This window comes from Squalius cephalus (assembly GCF_949319135.1).
Source record: "Squalius cephalus genome assembly, chromosome: 8".
In the NCBI taxonomy this organism is placed as follows: Eukaryota; Metazoa; Chordata; class Actinopteri; order Cypriniformes; family Leuciscidae; genus Squalius; species Squalius cephalus.
In genome coordinates, this window is record NC_137129.1 from 12,948,831 (window position 1) to 12,965,609 (window position 16,779).

At 38.0% G+C, this 16,779-nt stretch overlaps 1 protein-coding gene across 2 annotated transcripts in view; it reads left to right on the top strand.

Annotated features, from left to right (window-relative positions):
- The first annotated feature begins 6,058 nt into the window (after window positions 1-6,058).
- The window catches only part of adcy2b (adenylate cyclase 2b (brain)), a 73,929-nt gene continuing 63,208 nt past the window's right edge, over window positions 6,059-16,779 (top strand). Inside the window, exon 1 of one of the 2 annotated variants that reach the window (XM_079879001.1) lies at window positions 6,059-6,610. In XM_079879001.1, coding sequence (XP_079735127.1) covers window positions 6,251-6,610 — 360 coding nt within the window. In that variant the 5' untranslated portion in view covers window positions 6,059-6,250. The remainder of the gene's footprint in view (window positions 6,611-16,779) is intronic. The other variant, XM_079879002.1, reaches the window with a different exon arrangement.

The following is a 16,779-nucleotide window of genomic DNA, read 5'->3' on the forward strand; positions in this document are numbered from 1 at the left end:
CGTTTTTAAATGAACCACTTATTCCAGTTTACACATCATACTAAACAATTGGTTCATGAATTAGACTGCCTTCATTCTTCTCACTGGCTCAAATTACAGTAGTTCTCAAGTTAATGAATCAGTGATCCCCATTGAAGGACTTCAGAAAACTTGTAATGTATTTGTACAAGTTGTATGGATATAATTCTTGTCTGTCTTTGTATGGACAAAATCTATTTTTTTGTTTCACTGAAGAAAGAAAGTCAGCCAGGTTTAGAACAAAAGTAGTAAACGATGCCAGATTTTTTCTTTTACTTTTGTGTAAAAAGTGCAAGTGCAGTTTTCTTTCCTGTGTTAATGTATTTCCTGTTAAAAAGAGGAAGTTTGGGGAGCTGTTTTTTTGTAACGTAGCTGATAGTTTTTAGTTGCGTCACTTGAGCTATGATTTGCTGATCTGTTTGCTGAAAAGTTTGGGGTCAGTAAGATTTTCTTTTAAAGAAAGAAATACTTTTATTCATCAATGCATTAAACTAATCAAAAGTGGCAGTAAAAACATTAATGATGTTCAATTAATTAAAGAATCCTGAAAAACATTTAACACAGTTTCCACAAAAATATCAATAATCAGAACAGCTGTTAGCATTGATAATAATACATGTTATGTTAAAGTTCTTTTCAATTTTGATAATATTTCACAACATTACTTTTTACTGGATTTTTGATCAAATAAATGCAGCCTTGGTGAGCACAAGAGACTTTTTACCAAAAAATGTTACCAACCACAAACAATAGTGTTCATTGATTCAAAAGACACAAAATTCACATTTTGTTTTTATGGGATCTTTGCATTTCTGGGGCCTGTTTCAGAAAGGAGGTTCAACCAACTCTGAGTTAAAACTTGAACTCTGAGTTGACTTACCCTGAGATGGGAAACTCTGAGTTTTCGGTTTCAGAACAGCTGAAATGAGTTAGTTCAATCAACTCTGAGTTGACTGACTCTGAGTTAAGCACGTGCACCACAACTCTAAAAAGCCATTATCAATGGAGCGCAGATATTATGAGTCACCATGGCAACAGCGCCAGACAAAAAGAAGTCTTCATATTTCTCACCAGTACGAACATTATTACTGTAATTTTACAGTATTAGAACATTAATACTGTGATTTAATTAGCCATTACTCTTAATTCTTCTGTAATTTAAAGTAAAATCTGATGTAATTGCATTACACTATACAACAATTCTGTATATTTAACATACATTTTTAAAAGGTATATTTTTAATGTAACCTTCTCCCTCTACACACTTTGGTCAATTCAAGAATAATTCATGCAATTGTATATTGTTTATTTGAAAGCATTAAAAGTGCAGTTTCTTGTCTCTCCTTGTATTGTTCAAGTGGTTGAGGTTGATATGGGATTTAGTAATTAGTAGACCAATACTTTCTAAAGATAGTCATTATTACATTAATCTAATTACACTGCTGAAGATGTCATTTGTAGTTAGTAATACAAGCAACTTACCCAACTATATGTTATTCAACCTAATTTTAATTTTCATGTAGGGGCAATCCTGCAGGTATTAAAAGAACATGGCAGCAGCTGAAAATTAAATATAAAAACATAATTCAAAAAAAAATTTTTTTACAAACATTTGACATATTAAATAACTAAAGCATCCAGTGTCTAGCAGTGCAGCAGCATTTTTGGCTGAGGGAATTCCTGGAGGGACTTCAGAGCCAGTCACTCCCGAAGATCCAAGGGCCAAGAGGTTTACATGTGTTAGTCTTTTGATATTTCCATATATTTTACTTTGGGTTGGGTTTTTTGTTGGTCCCAACAGATTCTGATGGTAATATCTGTCTTTTGGAGCCTCCTGTCCCAACAGAACCACAGGCAGTTGTAAGTAGCCTACTCAATACACCAGAAATTATGACAAATAGTGTTATAAAGTGTACTCAACCAAATGCTCATCTTCGATGGGGATAAAGAGTTTCTGCTGCCACAGAGAGGCCTACAGAGGTAATGTTAATAGTATGTGTCTACACATCAAACAATCTACACATTCTGATTATTTCACATTTTTATTCCATTTATTCCATGATTTCCAGTAAATGCCACAGTTTAATTCTGTAGAATTTGTTTAGAACTACATTATGTAACTCTAATCTACTACTGTATTTTCAGTTGCCAGTTAAGGAGTTATATAGACTCCATCTTATTAAAAAAACAAAAACAACAACATAAAAAAAAAACAGCAGTAAAAATAGCAATCTTTTATTCATTAATAAAAGATTAATTTGATTAATAAAAATGTACTGAAAGAATGAATGAGGTGTTTAAACACCACTTCCTCTTTAAAAAAGGGGAGGAGACCGATAGAAACTCTGGGTTTACCGAAGAAAACCTGCTCCCGACCAGGTTAGGTTCACAGAGTAAGTTACCATGGTAACTGACTCTGAGTATAAGTTACCTCTCTTTCAGAAACGGGCTTGACTTACTCTGCTTTCTCAGGTTTAACATACCTCCCATTCTGAAACAGAAAACCCAGAGTTTCCCTCATTTCAGGGTTAACATACTCAGAGTTTTCACTTAACCTCCTTTCTGAAACAGGCCCCAGGTGTTCTACCAAAAGATAGTCGGGATACAGACCTTTCAATGCTCAGAAGGACAACAACTTGTCTTATAAGCTCTCCAATCGAAGTCTATTGATGATAATGCCACACAACATGGCAACAACGAGCTTCCAGCAATGGAGAGATGTCACCTCTATTACTGGAGCCTAGGGATTACTGATGATGGATCAAGCACTTGAATGAGGTGAGGTTCGCAGCACCAAAAGAAGGTCATGCTTCAGGCTGCACTGGTTGGCTATGTTCATTAAATTCAGTGAGTGTATATATACTTGCATTTATGTGGCTGTGGAGCTCTTCAGATGTGCACATCTAATGAGATCATCAGCCCATTTCACTGGACAGACTCAGTGGAGTCAAAATTCACCAGAGTGCCAGAGTCTCATCCAGTCATTAGGCCAGGACCGCTTTAATGGGGGCTGTCTAACGATGGATGGTCTCTTGTGCTCATTTTGAACTGTGCAGTGCTTGGCATGTGTTTCATATGAACAAAAAGCCTCAGATTTGGACTCCATATGGGTTCCAAGGTGCTGAAGCAGGCTTTTTAAAAAAGTGTAACTTATCAACCACTGATTGTAACATCCATTCCATCTCAGTGCTTCAGGTCCTTAGTGCATGGCAATTTGGCTGACAACAACAAGCAGATGTTTTGGAGAACAATGAAAGCAAAGAAGACTGTTCATTGTTTTACTGGCGCAAGGATGAGGATGTAAGAAGACACCATTCAAAGGTTTGGGGTCGGTGAGGTTTTTTATTTATTCGTTTTATTTATTTTTTTGAAGAAATTAATACTTTTATTCAGCAAAGATATACCAAAAGTGACAGTAAAGACATTTATGATGTTACAGAAGTATATAAAAGGTAAAAAAAAATCAAATAAATAATAAATAAATCATATAAATGCATTTGAACTTTATATTCATTGAAGAATCTTAAAAAAATGTCTCCATAAAAATGTTAAGCAGAACAACTGTTTTCAACATTGATAATAATAATAAATATTTCATGTATATTCAAATATTTCACATTGAAGATGGTGAAAATGCTGAAAATTTTGCTTTGCCATCACAGGAATACATTATATTTTAAAATATATTCAAATAGAAAGCAGTTATTTTTTAATTGTAATAATATTTCACAATATTTGCTTCTTTCAAAAACACACCAAAGAAAAACAGAGTGTATCCAGAAAATCCTCCTGAAGCAAGGAACATGGCTCAAATTTTGCATTAGTTTACTGGTTATTCTCAATTATCTTTAGCCGCTACAGCACATCACTCTAATGTGGATGATTTACATTGCAATATGGATGACATGAATTAAAATAGTTACTTTTTTATTATTATTACCTGATATGCTCAAAATCTAATTTGCACTTGTTTTATTCCTGTAGGTTTGGTGGGTTCTAACATCTAACTTCTGTATTGTTGACGGCACATTGACATTTCTGCAGTTTAGCACTTCAGGCCCACAAGAACAAATCTTGAGTTCTCTGTTACCCTTATACCCACGGGTGCACATAGCTTTTTTGGCGTGGTTCTCAAGGAAGCACCTGGGAATTCTGCTTGCTACTCACACTTTACGCGGCACACTTATCCTACAAGCTGTCGTCATCACTTTCCTCCTGGCTGCTCTCCTCACTATCTTTTCTCTCGAACATGGTAGATAATGATGAAACATTAATGACTTAGACAACAGCAGGGATATTAGGCTGCTGTCACTTTAAGACCGAATGACCGAATGTCTCTCTCTCTGCGTGCGCGCGCTTCGGGTGTGTGAGGCTGTACACACAGATAACACCGTGCAAGTCGCGATTTTTCTTCCGTGTTTAAAATCGTTTGAATGTGTACATTGGCAAGACAAAACACGTCCAAATGATAAACTTTTCACTCTGTGATGGTTAAGCTTAGCAGTTAATCCACTAATCACATGCGTGCCGAACTGTGGGGCCTGGTCCATACGGATCAATGATCAACTGCGATCCGTTGCACCCCTAATAACTGATGAACACAATAATCATAATGATTGCTATCTTACCAGAGATTGAGGAAAAAATCCTACTCCAGTAAGTAAACATGTCCCTGTCCCCAAAAATGTTGGTACTAAAAAGTGCTTCCTTCCACGGTTTCTGGTGCGCATCATTTATTTTTAATGCCCGGGACGGGGCGGGAAATGAGCGCATGGAATATAGTCCTGTATTCATTTAATTCTGAATTATTCTCTTCAGCTTTCTCTCGTTGAATGCTTAATCATTGATCGCCATGATTTTGCCCACAAGTGCACTCTCACCTCAAGTGTCTCTTGTAACAGTGTTGGTGGGCAGCTATAATGACTTGCTTGTTTTAGTGAAGAGGTGACGTTTAATTCATGTTCATGTTATTTGAACGCTCTTTCTTTAGCAAGTGTGGCATCGACTTAAAAAAAGGCATTAAGAACTGGGTGGTTCTCTTTTCACAGAGCTCTTGACCGGTGTGCCGGCTGACTCAACTGAAGCAGACAATTTATTGTCTAATTGCCTCTCAAGAGTGTAATCACAGTCACCTCCTGCAGCTTCAAAAGACCTTCTGGAATACAGCACGATTACTTAGTACTAAAAGAGTGTCTTCTAAAAGACTTGCAGGTAAAAGAGAAACAGCTGGTGACAGTGATTTTAAACCACTACGATGTGTTCCTGGATCTTTTGTTGGTCCCAGAACAAAATTCATGTCAAGTCCTAACCCTATCCCTTATCCCTAGCCATTAGCTACTCCTAAAGTCAGAAGGAATTGCTAAACCTTGATAGGAATGTTATTCCAGAACCAACAAGGATCTTGGATCCTGTCCTTCTTGGTGACAGTAGCTTTAAGGAAACATTTTATTGCGTTTCCTATTTCCTCTTCTTTCTTCTCAAGCAGTCTGTTGTCTTTGGTTTTTCATTCATTAATGTTTTTATTGTTCTTATTGTAAGTCTCTCCCCATAGGAAATTAAATAGAGATCTCTTTAATACCTCCATTGTTTCTCCTAGACTGCAATGAGATTACATAGAGTGCAAATGAAGACTGTGGCTTAAGGCTGCTGCTTCTAAGATTTTACTTATGGGAAAAAGACCACATTGATCTTTCAGTGTTTCGAACTGTGCTCGGATTTGCCAAGATTCTCAAAAGTATGAAATCAGACGAAAAATCAGACATATCAGTATGAAGTAAAACATTTTCTTAATATTTTTCCAAGACCAAGTATCTGAGCTATGCTAACCACTTAAAAAATAACATAAAATCAGAAAACACATTTTCCTCTGGGTGTCTAATCAGTCAACACCATTAAACCATATCACTGAACCTGCCACACGCTACATTGGAGACATTACTGCGCTTGCTGGATCTCTGTCAAGCACACCACTCCCTTTCCTCTCTCCTCCCTTTTCCTCTTCGCTTCCCTTCACATTCTTTTGAAGACTTTCTTTTCCTCTCTCCAACACACACTCCAAGAAGTCACTTCTGAGAGCTTGCGCTCTGCCTCGCTGTCAAACAAACACTGGTGTTCTACCGTGCGCTCTCTCTCTCTCTCCGTATCTTTCTCTCTCTCTCCTCCTCCTCTCACACGCTCTCTCGTGCGTGCCTCAGTCGCTCTCCGCTGCTCAGTTCATCATGTTGGCTGGAGAATGCTGCGTGCGGCAGCGCTCTCACTCCTGCCCTGGCGCAGGACACATCTGTCCCACCCGCCGCCGCTGAGCACTCTTACAGAAGAGGACGAGCCAGAACGGCAGCAGCAGGAGGAAGAGGACGAAGACGAAGTCTCGGGGGTGAGTGCCGGGGTCCAGCCGGACCACATGTTCCAACAGACAGTTTACCTGCTGGACGGTCCGGAGGACATGGTGTCATCCGGGGGGCTGAAGTCTCCAGACTGGGTGTACGAGTCCTACTACCGTATGAGCCAGCAGCATCCGCTCATCGTGTTCCTGTTGCTCATCGTCATGGGAGCGTGTCTGGCTCTGCTCGCTGTGTTTTTTGCCTCTGGACTGGTAAGACTCTTTTCTTTATCCACCTACTACTCTTTTTGTACTTTTTTGTCTTGAATTGGACCACAATGCGCCTTCTATCTTAAGTCAGTGGTTATCAACTGGTTTCACTTCAGTACTTTCATTGGACATCATGTTGTGACCCAACAGTTAAATCCAAAACCTGAATATTTGTGGTGCCAAAATGCTTTTCTTTAACCTCACGTACTGTAGTTCCGTTCATGGTTTACAGGATGCCGTGCAACCTGTCCATGTTGGCGTCTAATTTGGCTAGCTAACAGATGAATTTGTGCCAAAATAACATCGAGTTTGATTGGACACTTATTTTCAACAACAACAAAAAAACTCTTAAAAGTTGATAAGCCAGGTTATTTTGCTTCTTTAACTATACACAATTATGTGGTTGTTTGCATTTACCATGAAACACAAAAAGAGACATTGACAGAAGGAGTTCTGGTCACTCTTTTTCCTTTAATTATAATAAATGTGTACTGAGGCCTTCAAGCTTAAAAAAGGACAAAATTACCATAAAAGTGTTCCTTGACTTTTGTAGTCATACAATAGCTTTCTGTGAGTAACAGACCAAAATACAAGTCAGTATTTTAGAAAAGTCGAGATGCCCAATTTCTGAACAAAATGTTTGTTTGAGTTCTTTTTAGTGTATCATTTGATCCAGTTCACAAAACTGTCTGAATGATTCATTCATGAATCGTAAATACACGGTTCACAAATTAAATTTTCTGACTGTTAACAGATCAGTGGGGAAGATTTTCAGTGTGTTCCTTACATAAAGCTGTCATATGACTTTAGTTTACTTGGAATAATAGTCCTAAAAACCACTTGTATAATACATTTATGTCAGTTCTGAAGCTTGACAGCTTCAGTTCCCATCCATTGTAATTGCGTGGAGACCAGCACATTTTTCAGAATTTCTTCTTAGGCATTCTTCAGGTTGCAATGACATGAGAGCGAGTAAACAATGACTGAAAGTTCATTTTTAGGTAAACTGTCCCTTTAAGATGTTTTTGTTTTGAGCCTATTTTGGAAGGCTATTCATCTTCCTCCCTCATCCCACAGTTGTGGTTGTGGTAACGCTGCATAAATGGGGTTTTGGTCTATGAGAGAGTGTTTTACTTGCGTGTGGGGAGTGCAGCACTTTCTCTGTGTCTGTGTGTGTCTCCTTTTTTCTCTGTGGCAGATTGTGTGAATCTCTTTGGTAAGAGAGCTGTTTCTGTGAGCTGCACTTCTGCAACCCTCATTTTCACCTACTGTTTCACTCGTTCTCTCTCTCTTACTCTCTTTCTCTCTCACCAGATGCTCCGTTGTCTGTGTTTATGTGTAATGGGTTTGTAGATTATTGCAGTCGGTGCATTTGAACTGCACTGTCAACCCTATAACGTTGCCTCAAAGTAATAAACTAATCTCTGTGCATAATTAAATATGGTGAACTTGACCATTTAATTTAACTCGTTAGAAGACTGAACTCTGTTTTGGAATTAAAACGTCTATTGATTCTAAACTATTTGCACATCACTCCTCATCAGAGATGGGAAAACTATATTTCAAAATTGACTTGTCAGTTGGTTACCTGAAAAACTAATCGGCTTAACAAAGCCCTGTGTAATTACGGTTTTTGGTTCACCTGATCCTAAAAGATGCATTTGTTAGAGAGTTACTGTTTCTCAGTTACTGCTCTTTTTGTTGTAGGAAAATAATACTTATAATGCAGTAGATTGATCAAAAGTGACAGTAAAGAAATGTATAATGTTACAAAAGATTCTGTTACAAACGCTGTTCTTCTTAACTTTCTATCCATCAAAGAATCCAGAAAAAAACATATCACCTTTTCCACAAAAATATAAAGGCGCACAACTGCTTTCAGTGTTAATAATAATAAGAATGGTTTCTTGTGCAGAAAACCTGCACATTAGAATGATTTCTGAAGTATGTGACACAAAATTCAGCTTTACCATCACAGGAATAAATTACATTTTAAAATATATTAAAATAGAAAGTACTCTAAAGTGTAATATTTCACAATATTACTGTTTCTGCTGTATTTTTGTTCAGATAACTGCAGCCTTGGTGAGCATAAAAGACTTAAAAAAAATCTTACCAACTCCAAAATTTTGGTGATTAGAGAAAGGTTAGAGAAATGAAGCACAAACCGAAGAGAGTGAACCATACTGTTTCATGATCACATAATCACCTATTATTAAGGGGATTGCTAGCACAGTCCATTGTAGATTTTTTGGAGGGCTGGAATTAGAAGCATAGACTAAAGCCCAGCAAATTGTCAGCATACTAATTAAAGCATGGACACAAAAACAGAACAAATCTCAGTTGATCGACCTCGACTTAGTCAGCCACTGGACGGCAGGTCAACTGTCTTGACCATCCCTAGACCCCATTCTTTCAGACGGTCACATTTACTGCTCAATGCTCAGGGACCACATCCTTCCTTTACGCAGAGCCTGTGTGTGTCTGTGTGTGGTGACATCACTCTCCTGTGGTTTAACTGCGGGTATGTTGGTTTGAAGCGCTGAGGCTCTTATCTTGGAAAAAGCAGTCTGTTTTACACAGACTGGCTAATGGGGCCGGAAAATGTCACAAAACACAAACTTTGCTTTATCGTTGTTTCTCTGTCCGTCGTGCCTTTTTGTTTCAGTTTTGGACAGGAAGTTCTGCCTTCTCCTCTCTGAATGCTTATCTTGTTTTTTCACAGCAAATTCTGTCTAAAGATTGTGTTGCTGCTGCTGCACTGAGAGATTAAAGATTGATGGAGTTGTGGTGGAGTTGTGTGATAACACGTCTGAAAACAAGAACAAAAGTTCACTCAATTAGAAAGACACATTAATCAGGTGCAAGCGACGAAGCGCTGATTAATGAAAGTAGTTTTCCTTTTCTTTTTTTTAAAGGAAAACATTTATATTTTTATTATGGCCATTGCACACATTTTCAATATCTTGAGATGTCGATACATTCCACTTAACACAACTTTAGTTATATGGAATTTAATTATAACCAGTTGTAGACTATGTACTCAAATCAAGCACTTGAGTTCAGATATCCTAATAACATATTATCCCTGTAAAAGTACAAGTAATTCTTTTCAGTTATACTTGCACAAACATGGCGATTTGGTACGGACCTCTGTATTGAAGTCACGGTTCGGTACGGGTTAGGTACAGCAGGGGGGAGAAAACTAAACACAAAATTGCCTCTTTTTCTTTTTTTTTATAAATTATATTATAATTAAAATGTTCTAAAGGATAAAAAAAATATTAGCTAATGCTGTAAACTATGTGGATCCCTCAATTACACATTACTATAATACTAAAGGTTACAATTAACAACAGAGGCCAAATTATGAAATTCAGTTGCTATTTATTTAAAATGAAAAAATAAAATAAAAATGTTCTGTAAATTGCACATAAGGCAGGTTTTGCATTAACTTCTAAATCTAATTATTTCAAAGATTTTGAAATATAATCATTTACACTGGCTGACATGACTTGTTTTCATGACACATTTATTTAAACCTACGTTAAATAATCAAGACATTACTAACAGGTTAAGTAAATATAATGAATATGCTAATATAGTGCGTATACGAAATGCTTCTCTGTAGAGTTAATTTCTCTAGTGAACTACAACCTGCTGTCGACACTAAATGCCTGAGGTAAATGTAATGCTGAGTGAGATATTATTCTCAAACTGTTTTATTGATGTCTTTTTCCGTAGTTGAAACACTGATTGAGAGATGTTAACATATCGATCGATTGTCTCTTCTTCTTCTCCTGCGCTTTTTACTGTTAGCAAACAGCGATGCATTGCCGCACTGAAAAAAACTGATTATATTTAGTTATTTTCACTTGTTTGTAGACTTGAATGCAGGCTTCGAGGATCTCCTAGCAAAAATGTTTAGTCAGACATGAACATTTTAGTGAATTGTTAACTAGAGATTATTCACTCAGACCAGATCATTGAAACAGCTGACTTGATGAGTTGTTGACTCGAGAACAGCTACAAGTCCAGTTCACAAATTAATCATTCATTGTGATTTGCAAAACTATTTAGCTGGTTTATTGAATAGAATCAGCTTGTTAACAAATTCTACATCAATATCGTGCCTAAGAGAGGATGTCGAGTTCTTCAGTTTGAAATAACAAGAAAAGATAAGCTTTTATGAAATGTTATGGAGTAAAAAGTACAATAGTATGCTTTGAAATATAGCGAAGTAAAAGTTTCCCAAAATAAAAATACTCTGATAAAGTGCAGATACTTGAAACATGTACTGAAGTACAGTGATGAAGTAAAAATACTTTGCTACTGTCACAGATTGTAACTAAATATTTATTGTTCTCATGAATGAGTGTATGGTGATGGCAATTTTAAACAGATTTTAGGTTTATTTTTATCCATTTATTTGCTTAGATTTATTTAGATTTTGATTTATACGATTAGATTTGTAAAATTTCTTAAGAAATTTCGATTGGTGCTTGGCCGTGTTGCTAAAACTAGTGTTGATATAGCTACACTTAAAGGTGAACTAAGTAAATTTTTTACCTTAACCGAACAGCTTCGGAGTCATTGGAATAGTTATATGACTTTTTTCGGGTTGAATGGTGGTCGTCTCGCACCGCCCAAGTGCCTGTGAGCCGGAAAACCACACTTGCAACTTTGGGCCGGCGGGCCGACGGCCTCAGCGTCAGGAAGTATCGCGTGATATCAGGTCTCGCGATGTAACGAATTGCTTTACGGCACTGCACACATACACTATCTAAACATTTATATGCTAGCCTTCTGTGTATCATACATACCTCAGTGGACATGGCTCCGTACGTTCTTTGAAAACAAATGCACATGACGAGCGGGAGAAGATGGGAGGGGGGAGAGTCGCCAACGAGTTTTGACAACAGTGTTGTTAAATATCTATTCCGAAGCTATAGGGGGAGCTCTATAGAGAAACCCGCGAGCAAAAAGCAAGAAAACAGCGAAGAAATCGGCAAAGCTACATAGTTATGCTTTAAGATGAGTTTTTTGTTGTTGTTGTTGTTGTTTTTTCACATGTTTTATGATCTGCCAAGTGAAAATCTTAAGTCTGATCATAAAAGAAAGTAATTGCAAAGCAAATCTTTCAACAAGCCACATGCTTTGAAGTGTCATTCACGTTTGTTGCAAATCTGTACTGCTAGCACAAGTCAATCACAACATAATCCTGCACTTCTATAATTGTGCTTTTGACCTTGGAACTGGACATTAGTTTAATCTGGTTGGTTACTTTAGATGAAAAAACGCAAATTGGTAACTTAAACGAATAAGAATCATTTCCAGTAGGCTATGCTGTATGCAACACACTTGATACCATCTTTATAAATGATGGTGAGACAAAATGGACACCTTTTCCCCCACATCCTGATGATAAGACTGTTACTATCAAGATTTAATTTCTAATGGCTTCCCATTCTAACCTTGATTACACTGAGAGCCAAATCTTGGAACAGACTATTTGAACAAGAGCCACAGACCCACATCGTCTAGATGCCTCAATGACAACAGCAAACACAAACAAGCCCATGCACACATTCCTGATCAACAGTCCATTTTCCATTTAGTCGATCCATAAAGAAAATCTTTCTACTCGATTACAGTTCAAGACCATTTATGCAAGTTGTTATTGTGAATTTGGATGGAGGTTTTGATTGAGATCAGGGCTGGGCAACATTGACCCAGCTGAACTCATTATAAAGCTGATGCCAGCACAGCAGAAATGATAATGTGGAGTGGGATGAAGCGAACATGCAGGTTGATCAATTAGATGAGTTATGGAGATGACAGCGTCACACTGAGCTAATCTTACCAGCTCATGCGATCATTAATATTCGCTAATAGTGCCTATATCGAATTCAGTCACTGACAGTCTGCTTGGCTTATTTGATTACAAATGTAGTGTAAGATGAGCACATCGTTTGTAATAGCACTATGGTTTAATGCATGCTTTTTTACCATCTAAATAGATTTTAAAGAGATGCAATATATCACATTCACCCTGTGTTTTGGAAATCTGAAGGACCTGATTATGAGGTTATTACGTGACATTTTTTAGGATAGCGAACAGGAATCTTAATTGATGCCACACACTACTAGGACACTTAAGTCACACTTAAAGGGCCCTATTTTAACGATCTAAGCACATGGTCTAAAGTGCAGGGCGCAAGTGCACTTAGGGCATGTCCGAATCCACTTTTGCTAGTTTAACGACGGGAAAAATGGTCGGTGTGCGTGGCGCATGGTCTAAAAGGGGTTTCCCTATTTTCTTAATGAATAATGGGTGTGTTTTGGGCGTAACGTGAAATAAACCAACCAGAGTCTCATCCCTCATTCCCTTTAAAAGCCTGTTGCGCTCACGCCTTGGTGGATTGTTATTTACATGATGGAATTTGCAAGCGGAAAGACTGAATGCATCTCCAGATCGCAAATGGATCTGCTCGTGCACGAGATTAATGCGCGCGAGCAGACCATCTACGGGACAAGCCGGATTCCACCATATCTTTATGTACACAATATTAATCTTTTACATTTTAATACTTTTATTTGTAATATTTGGCATGATTGTGAGCTGCTGTGCGTCCCTGTGTGTGTAATAAGCAGAGTGTACATTATGCGCGTTGTGGACCGACTATAGGCGCACATTACTAATGCGCTCTTTAATTACATAAAAAATATTGTGACTGAAAACCAACTGAAACCTGGTCTAAAGTCAGTGGCGCAGTCTATTTAAGTTGCCTCAAAATAGCAACGTGCCAACAATGCGTCTGAACACACCTCGTTTTCAGACCAGCACGCCCATGGACGCACAAGTGGGCGCAAATGCATTTGCCATTTAAACAACGTGGCGCAGAACGTGAAAATGATAACTGCTTTGGGCTGAAACTAGCAAAACACACTTGCGTCGCGCTTGGCGCCGCATTGTGCCGGTGTATGATAGGGCCCAAAATGTTTAAATGTCATTGCATTAGAAACATCATATGCCAAGTGGCATCTGCAAACAAATGATGGTTTTCGTAGACATTTTTGCCATTGCTTATAGGTCCTACTAGCCTGGGTTTCCCCATGCTGCCTTGCGCACAGCGCAATTGTATTCACGCTGCTAGGCAGCCTGGACACCATGGACCAGATTTTCCCCTCAAAAAGGGAACCAATCACAGAACGGGGAGGGAGCAGCAAGACGATGACGACGTCTATGCGACACACCGAAGCAGTTTGTTTATATCTATGGATACAACATGGCATCAGACGTGAAGTTACCTTTCGATGCAGCCTTAGATAGTGTTCTAAGTAGTTTAGAACGCAAGTTTATTTTGTCTTCTTCCTCGTCGAATTTCTGTCGCTCTACATTCGTCATCTGGTATAATTGAAACGATTGGCTATGAGCTACGTACAGGCGCATTTGATAGACATTCGTAGCGCCCAATAAAGGCTCTGGGCATTCGTAAACCATGCCTCAAATACGAGAAAATGAACATGTGGTTCCCAGACCACGTCTCAATGAGAAGAGGTCTGACGTTAGCCAGGCTAAGGTCCTACGGTCATTTTAAATAATGTGCTGCTTTGACTTAGACAACCAGAACGTGTTGAGTTCATGTTGGGCTTTCATACCATTTTCAAGAAAAGTTTGAATTGAATGCATCAAGCAAAATAACATTTTCCTTACACCTTGAATATATGACAGTACACATTTTAATTATTGTTTTCAAAAAAATATTTGTAAATATATTTCAAAGGTAATGTTTATTTACAACTATCAACAATGAATTATTCTTACAATTTTGGGGGGGCTTGTACCACAGGGCATTCCACATTTTACTAAAGTAACCTTGCCTTAAGGTCAAGTTATATGATTTTAAGATTTTAAGTGTTCAGCAGAAGCAAGAAAGGAACAACACGAGGGTGAGTAAATGATGACAGAATTTTCATTTTTGGTTGAACTATCCCTTTAACTATACTTGACTTATACAGACAGAAAAGTCTAAGTATATTTGGCCTATACTTGTACTCAGTTTTACATTTACATATCATTTAGCACATACGTCTTTGAGTTTAGGTGTAGGGGTGCAGAGCCAGTGGTTGTTCTGTAGGCAAACATCAGTGCCTTGAATTTAATGGGAGTGGCAATTGGCAACCAGTGCAAGTTTATGAGGAGAGAAGTGACGTGTGCTCTCTTCAGCTCGATAAAGACCACTCTTGCCGCAGCATCCTGGATCAGTTGCAGAGGTTTGACAGTGCAAGCTAGAAGGCCTGCCAAGAGAGAATTACAATAGTCCAGTCTGGATAGGAAAAGAGCTTGGACAAGGAGTTGTGTAGCATTGGACAAGGAGTTGTGTAGCATTGGACAAGGAGTTGTGTAGCATGCACTGATAGGAAGGCCCTGATCTTTCTAATACAACATTAGAAAGATCAGGCAAATCTGCAGGGCCGGGCAGTTCTAGCAATGTGGTCTGTGAAGTTTAACTGTTCGTCAATCAAAACTCCAAGGTTCGTGGCTGTCCTGGATGGAGTTATGTTATGTTATGTAATATTTTGATCAAGATATACTTAAAAGTATAATTAAGTATTCTAAGTAAACTTGGCTTGTAGCTGTGTTTACTCTTTTTAATTGTTTTTAGTTGCCAAATAAATACTTTTTTCACATAGTTTTACACACTGTCTTATAAACTTGAATGTTTTGGCATTCAATGCAATAGACTTGTTTGAAAATATTGATTTATAAAGAAAAACAGAGATGTTCCTAATTCTGAGTATGTTCATTTGTGTACACTGGTAGTGTACATAGTAATTTCAAATCTACTTAAAGGTGCCGTAGAATGGATTATTTTATTATTTTATAATGTTTCCTGGGGTGCCCTTATAATGTTAGTATGTTTTTTAGATCAAACTTTGTTATAATTTAGAAATAAAAGGCATATTTCCTAGCCTGATTTCATCCTCTGATCTGAACACTCTGTTTGAAGGGGTGTGTCTGCTGTGAGACTTCAATGTAAACGCCCACTGCTGTGATTGGCTGACATGCTTGCATATGAAATATCTGGCATTACATGTAGAGCAATCTGAAAAACTTTTACTATTACAGCTTTTATACGTTTTTACTATTACAGCTATCGGGATTAACGAATCATGAGAAGTTTTTAGATCTATTCCCATCACATAAAAGGTTGCAGTGATGACTATTGAGCAGATGACAGCCTGTTGATCGCGTGAATGAAGATCTTATCACTGCAACGCGATTTACTGATGCATAAACAGTGTTGAACGACTTTGAGAGAAAGATGATCTGTCTGAACTTGAACAATTACACATCAGAAATTTACATAACCCACTGGTTCTCCAGAGGCTCGGATGAAGGAGCTAAAAAAATATTTTTGTGTTCATTTGTACATCCAAACACTGAGCAACTGCCATGCTTCGTTCGCTCGTTTGCAAGCCACGATGTCTCTCGAGGAAAAAACAATATATCGCGCTGGATCTAGATAACACAGTGTAAATTATCGTTAATAAAATCACTACTTACCGCTTGTGGGAATATAACGTTAGTTGAAATTGCCCCCTTCGTCCGTTTGAGACGCCGAGAGTCCAGGTTTGTTCCAGGTTAGAAAAACAGTCCGTGGTGAAATGGGCAGAGCAACTAACAACTTCGAATTAAACTGTAGCGGTATCCGATTTTAGATAGATAGATAGATAGATTATAGATAGATCTGCCATTTTCCCTATGATCCTCCTCCTGCTTGTTTCTTCACCTGCAGAACTTCTGATGATTCGGCTGTGCAGTTCCGCCTGGCACTGAGCATGGGCTGGCATATGCAAATTTTTGGAGGCGTACATATTAATGATCCCGACTGTTGCGTCACAGTCGGTGTTATGTGGAGATTCGCCTGTTTTTCAAGTGTTTTTCAAAAACGAGATTTAAATAAGAAAGAGAAAACTATGGTGTTTGAGACTCACTGAATGTCATGTCCATGTACTGAACTCTTGTTATTTAACTATGCCAAGATAAATTCAATTTCACATTCTAGGGCACCTTTAACTCTTTCACTGCCATTGACAGAAATTTACTTCAATCCATGTTTTCACTGTTACGCAGTAGGGGGTGCTATTGTGCATCTTCTGAAAGA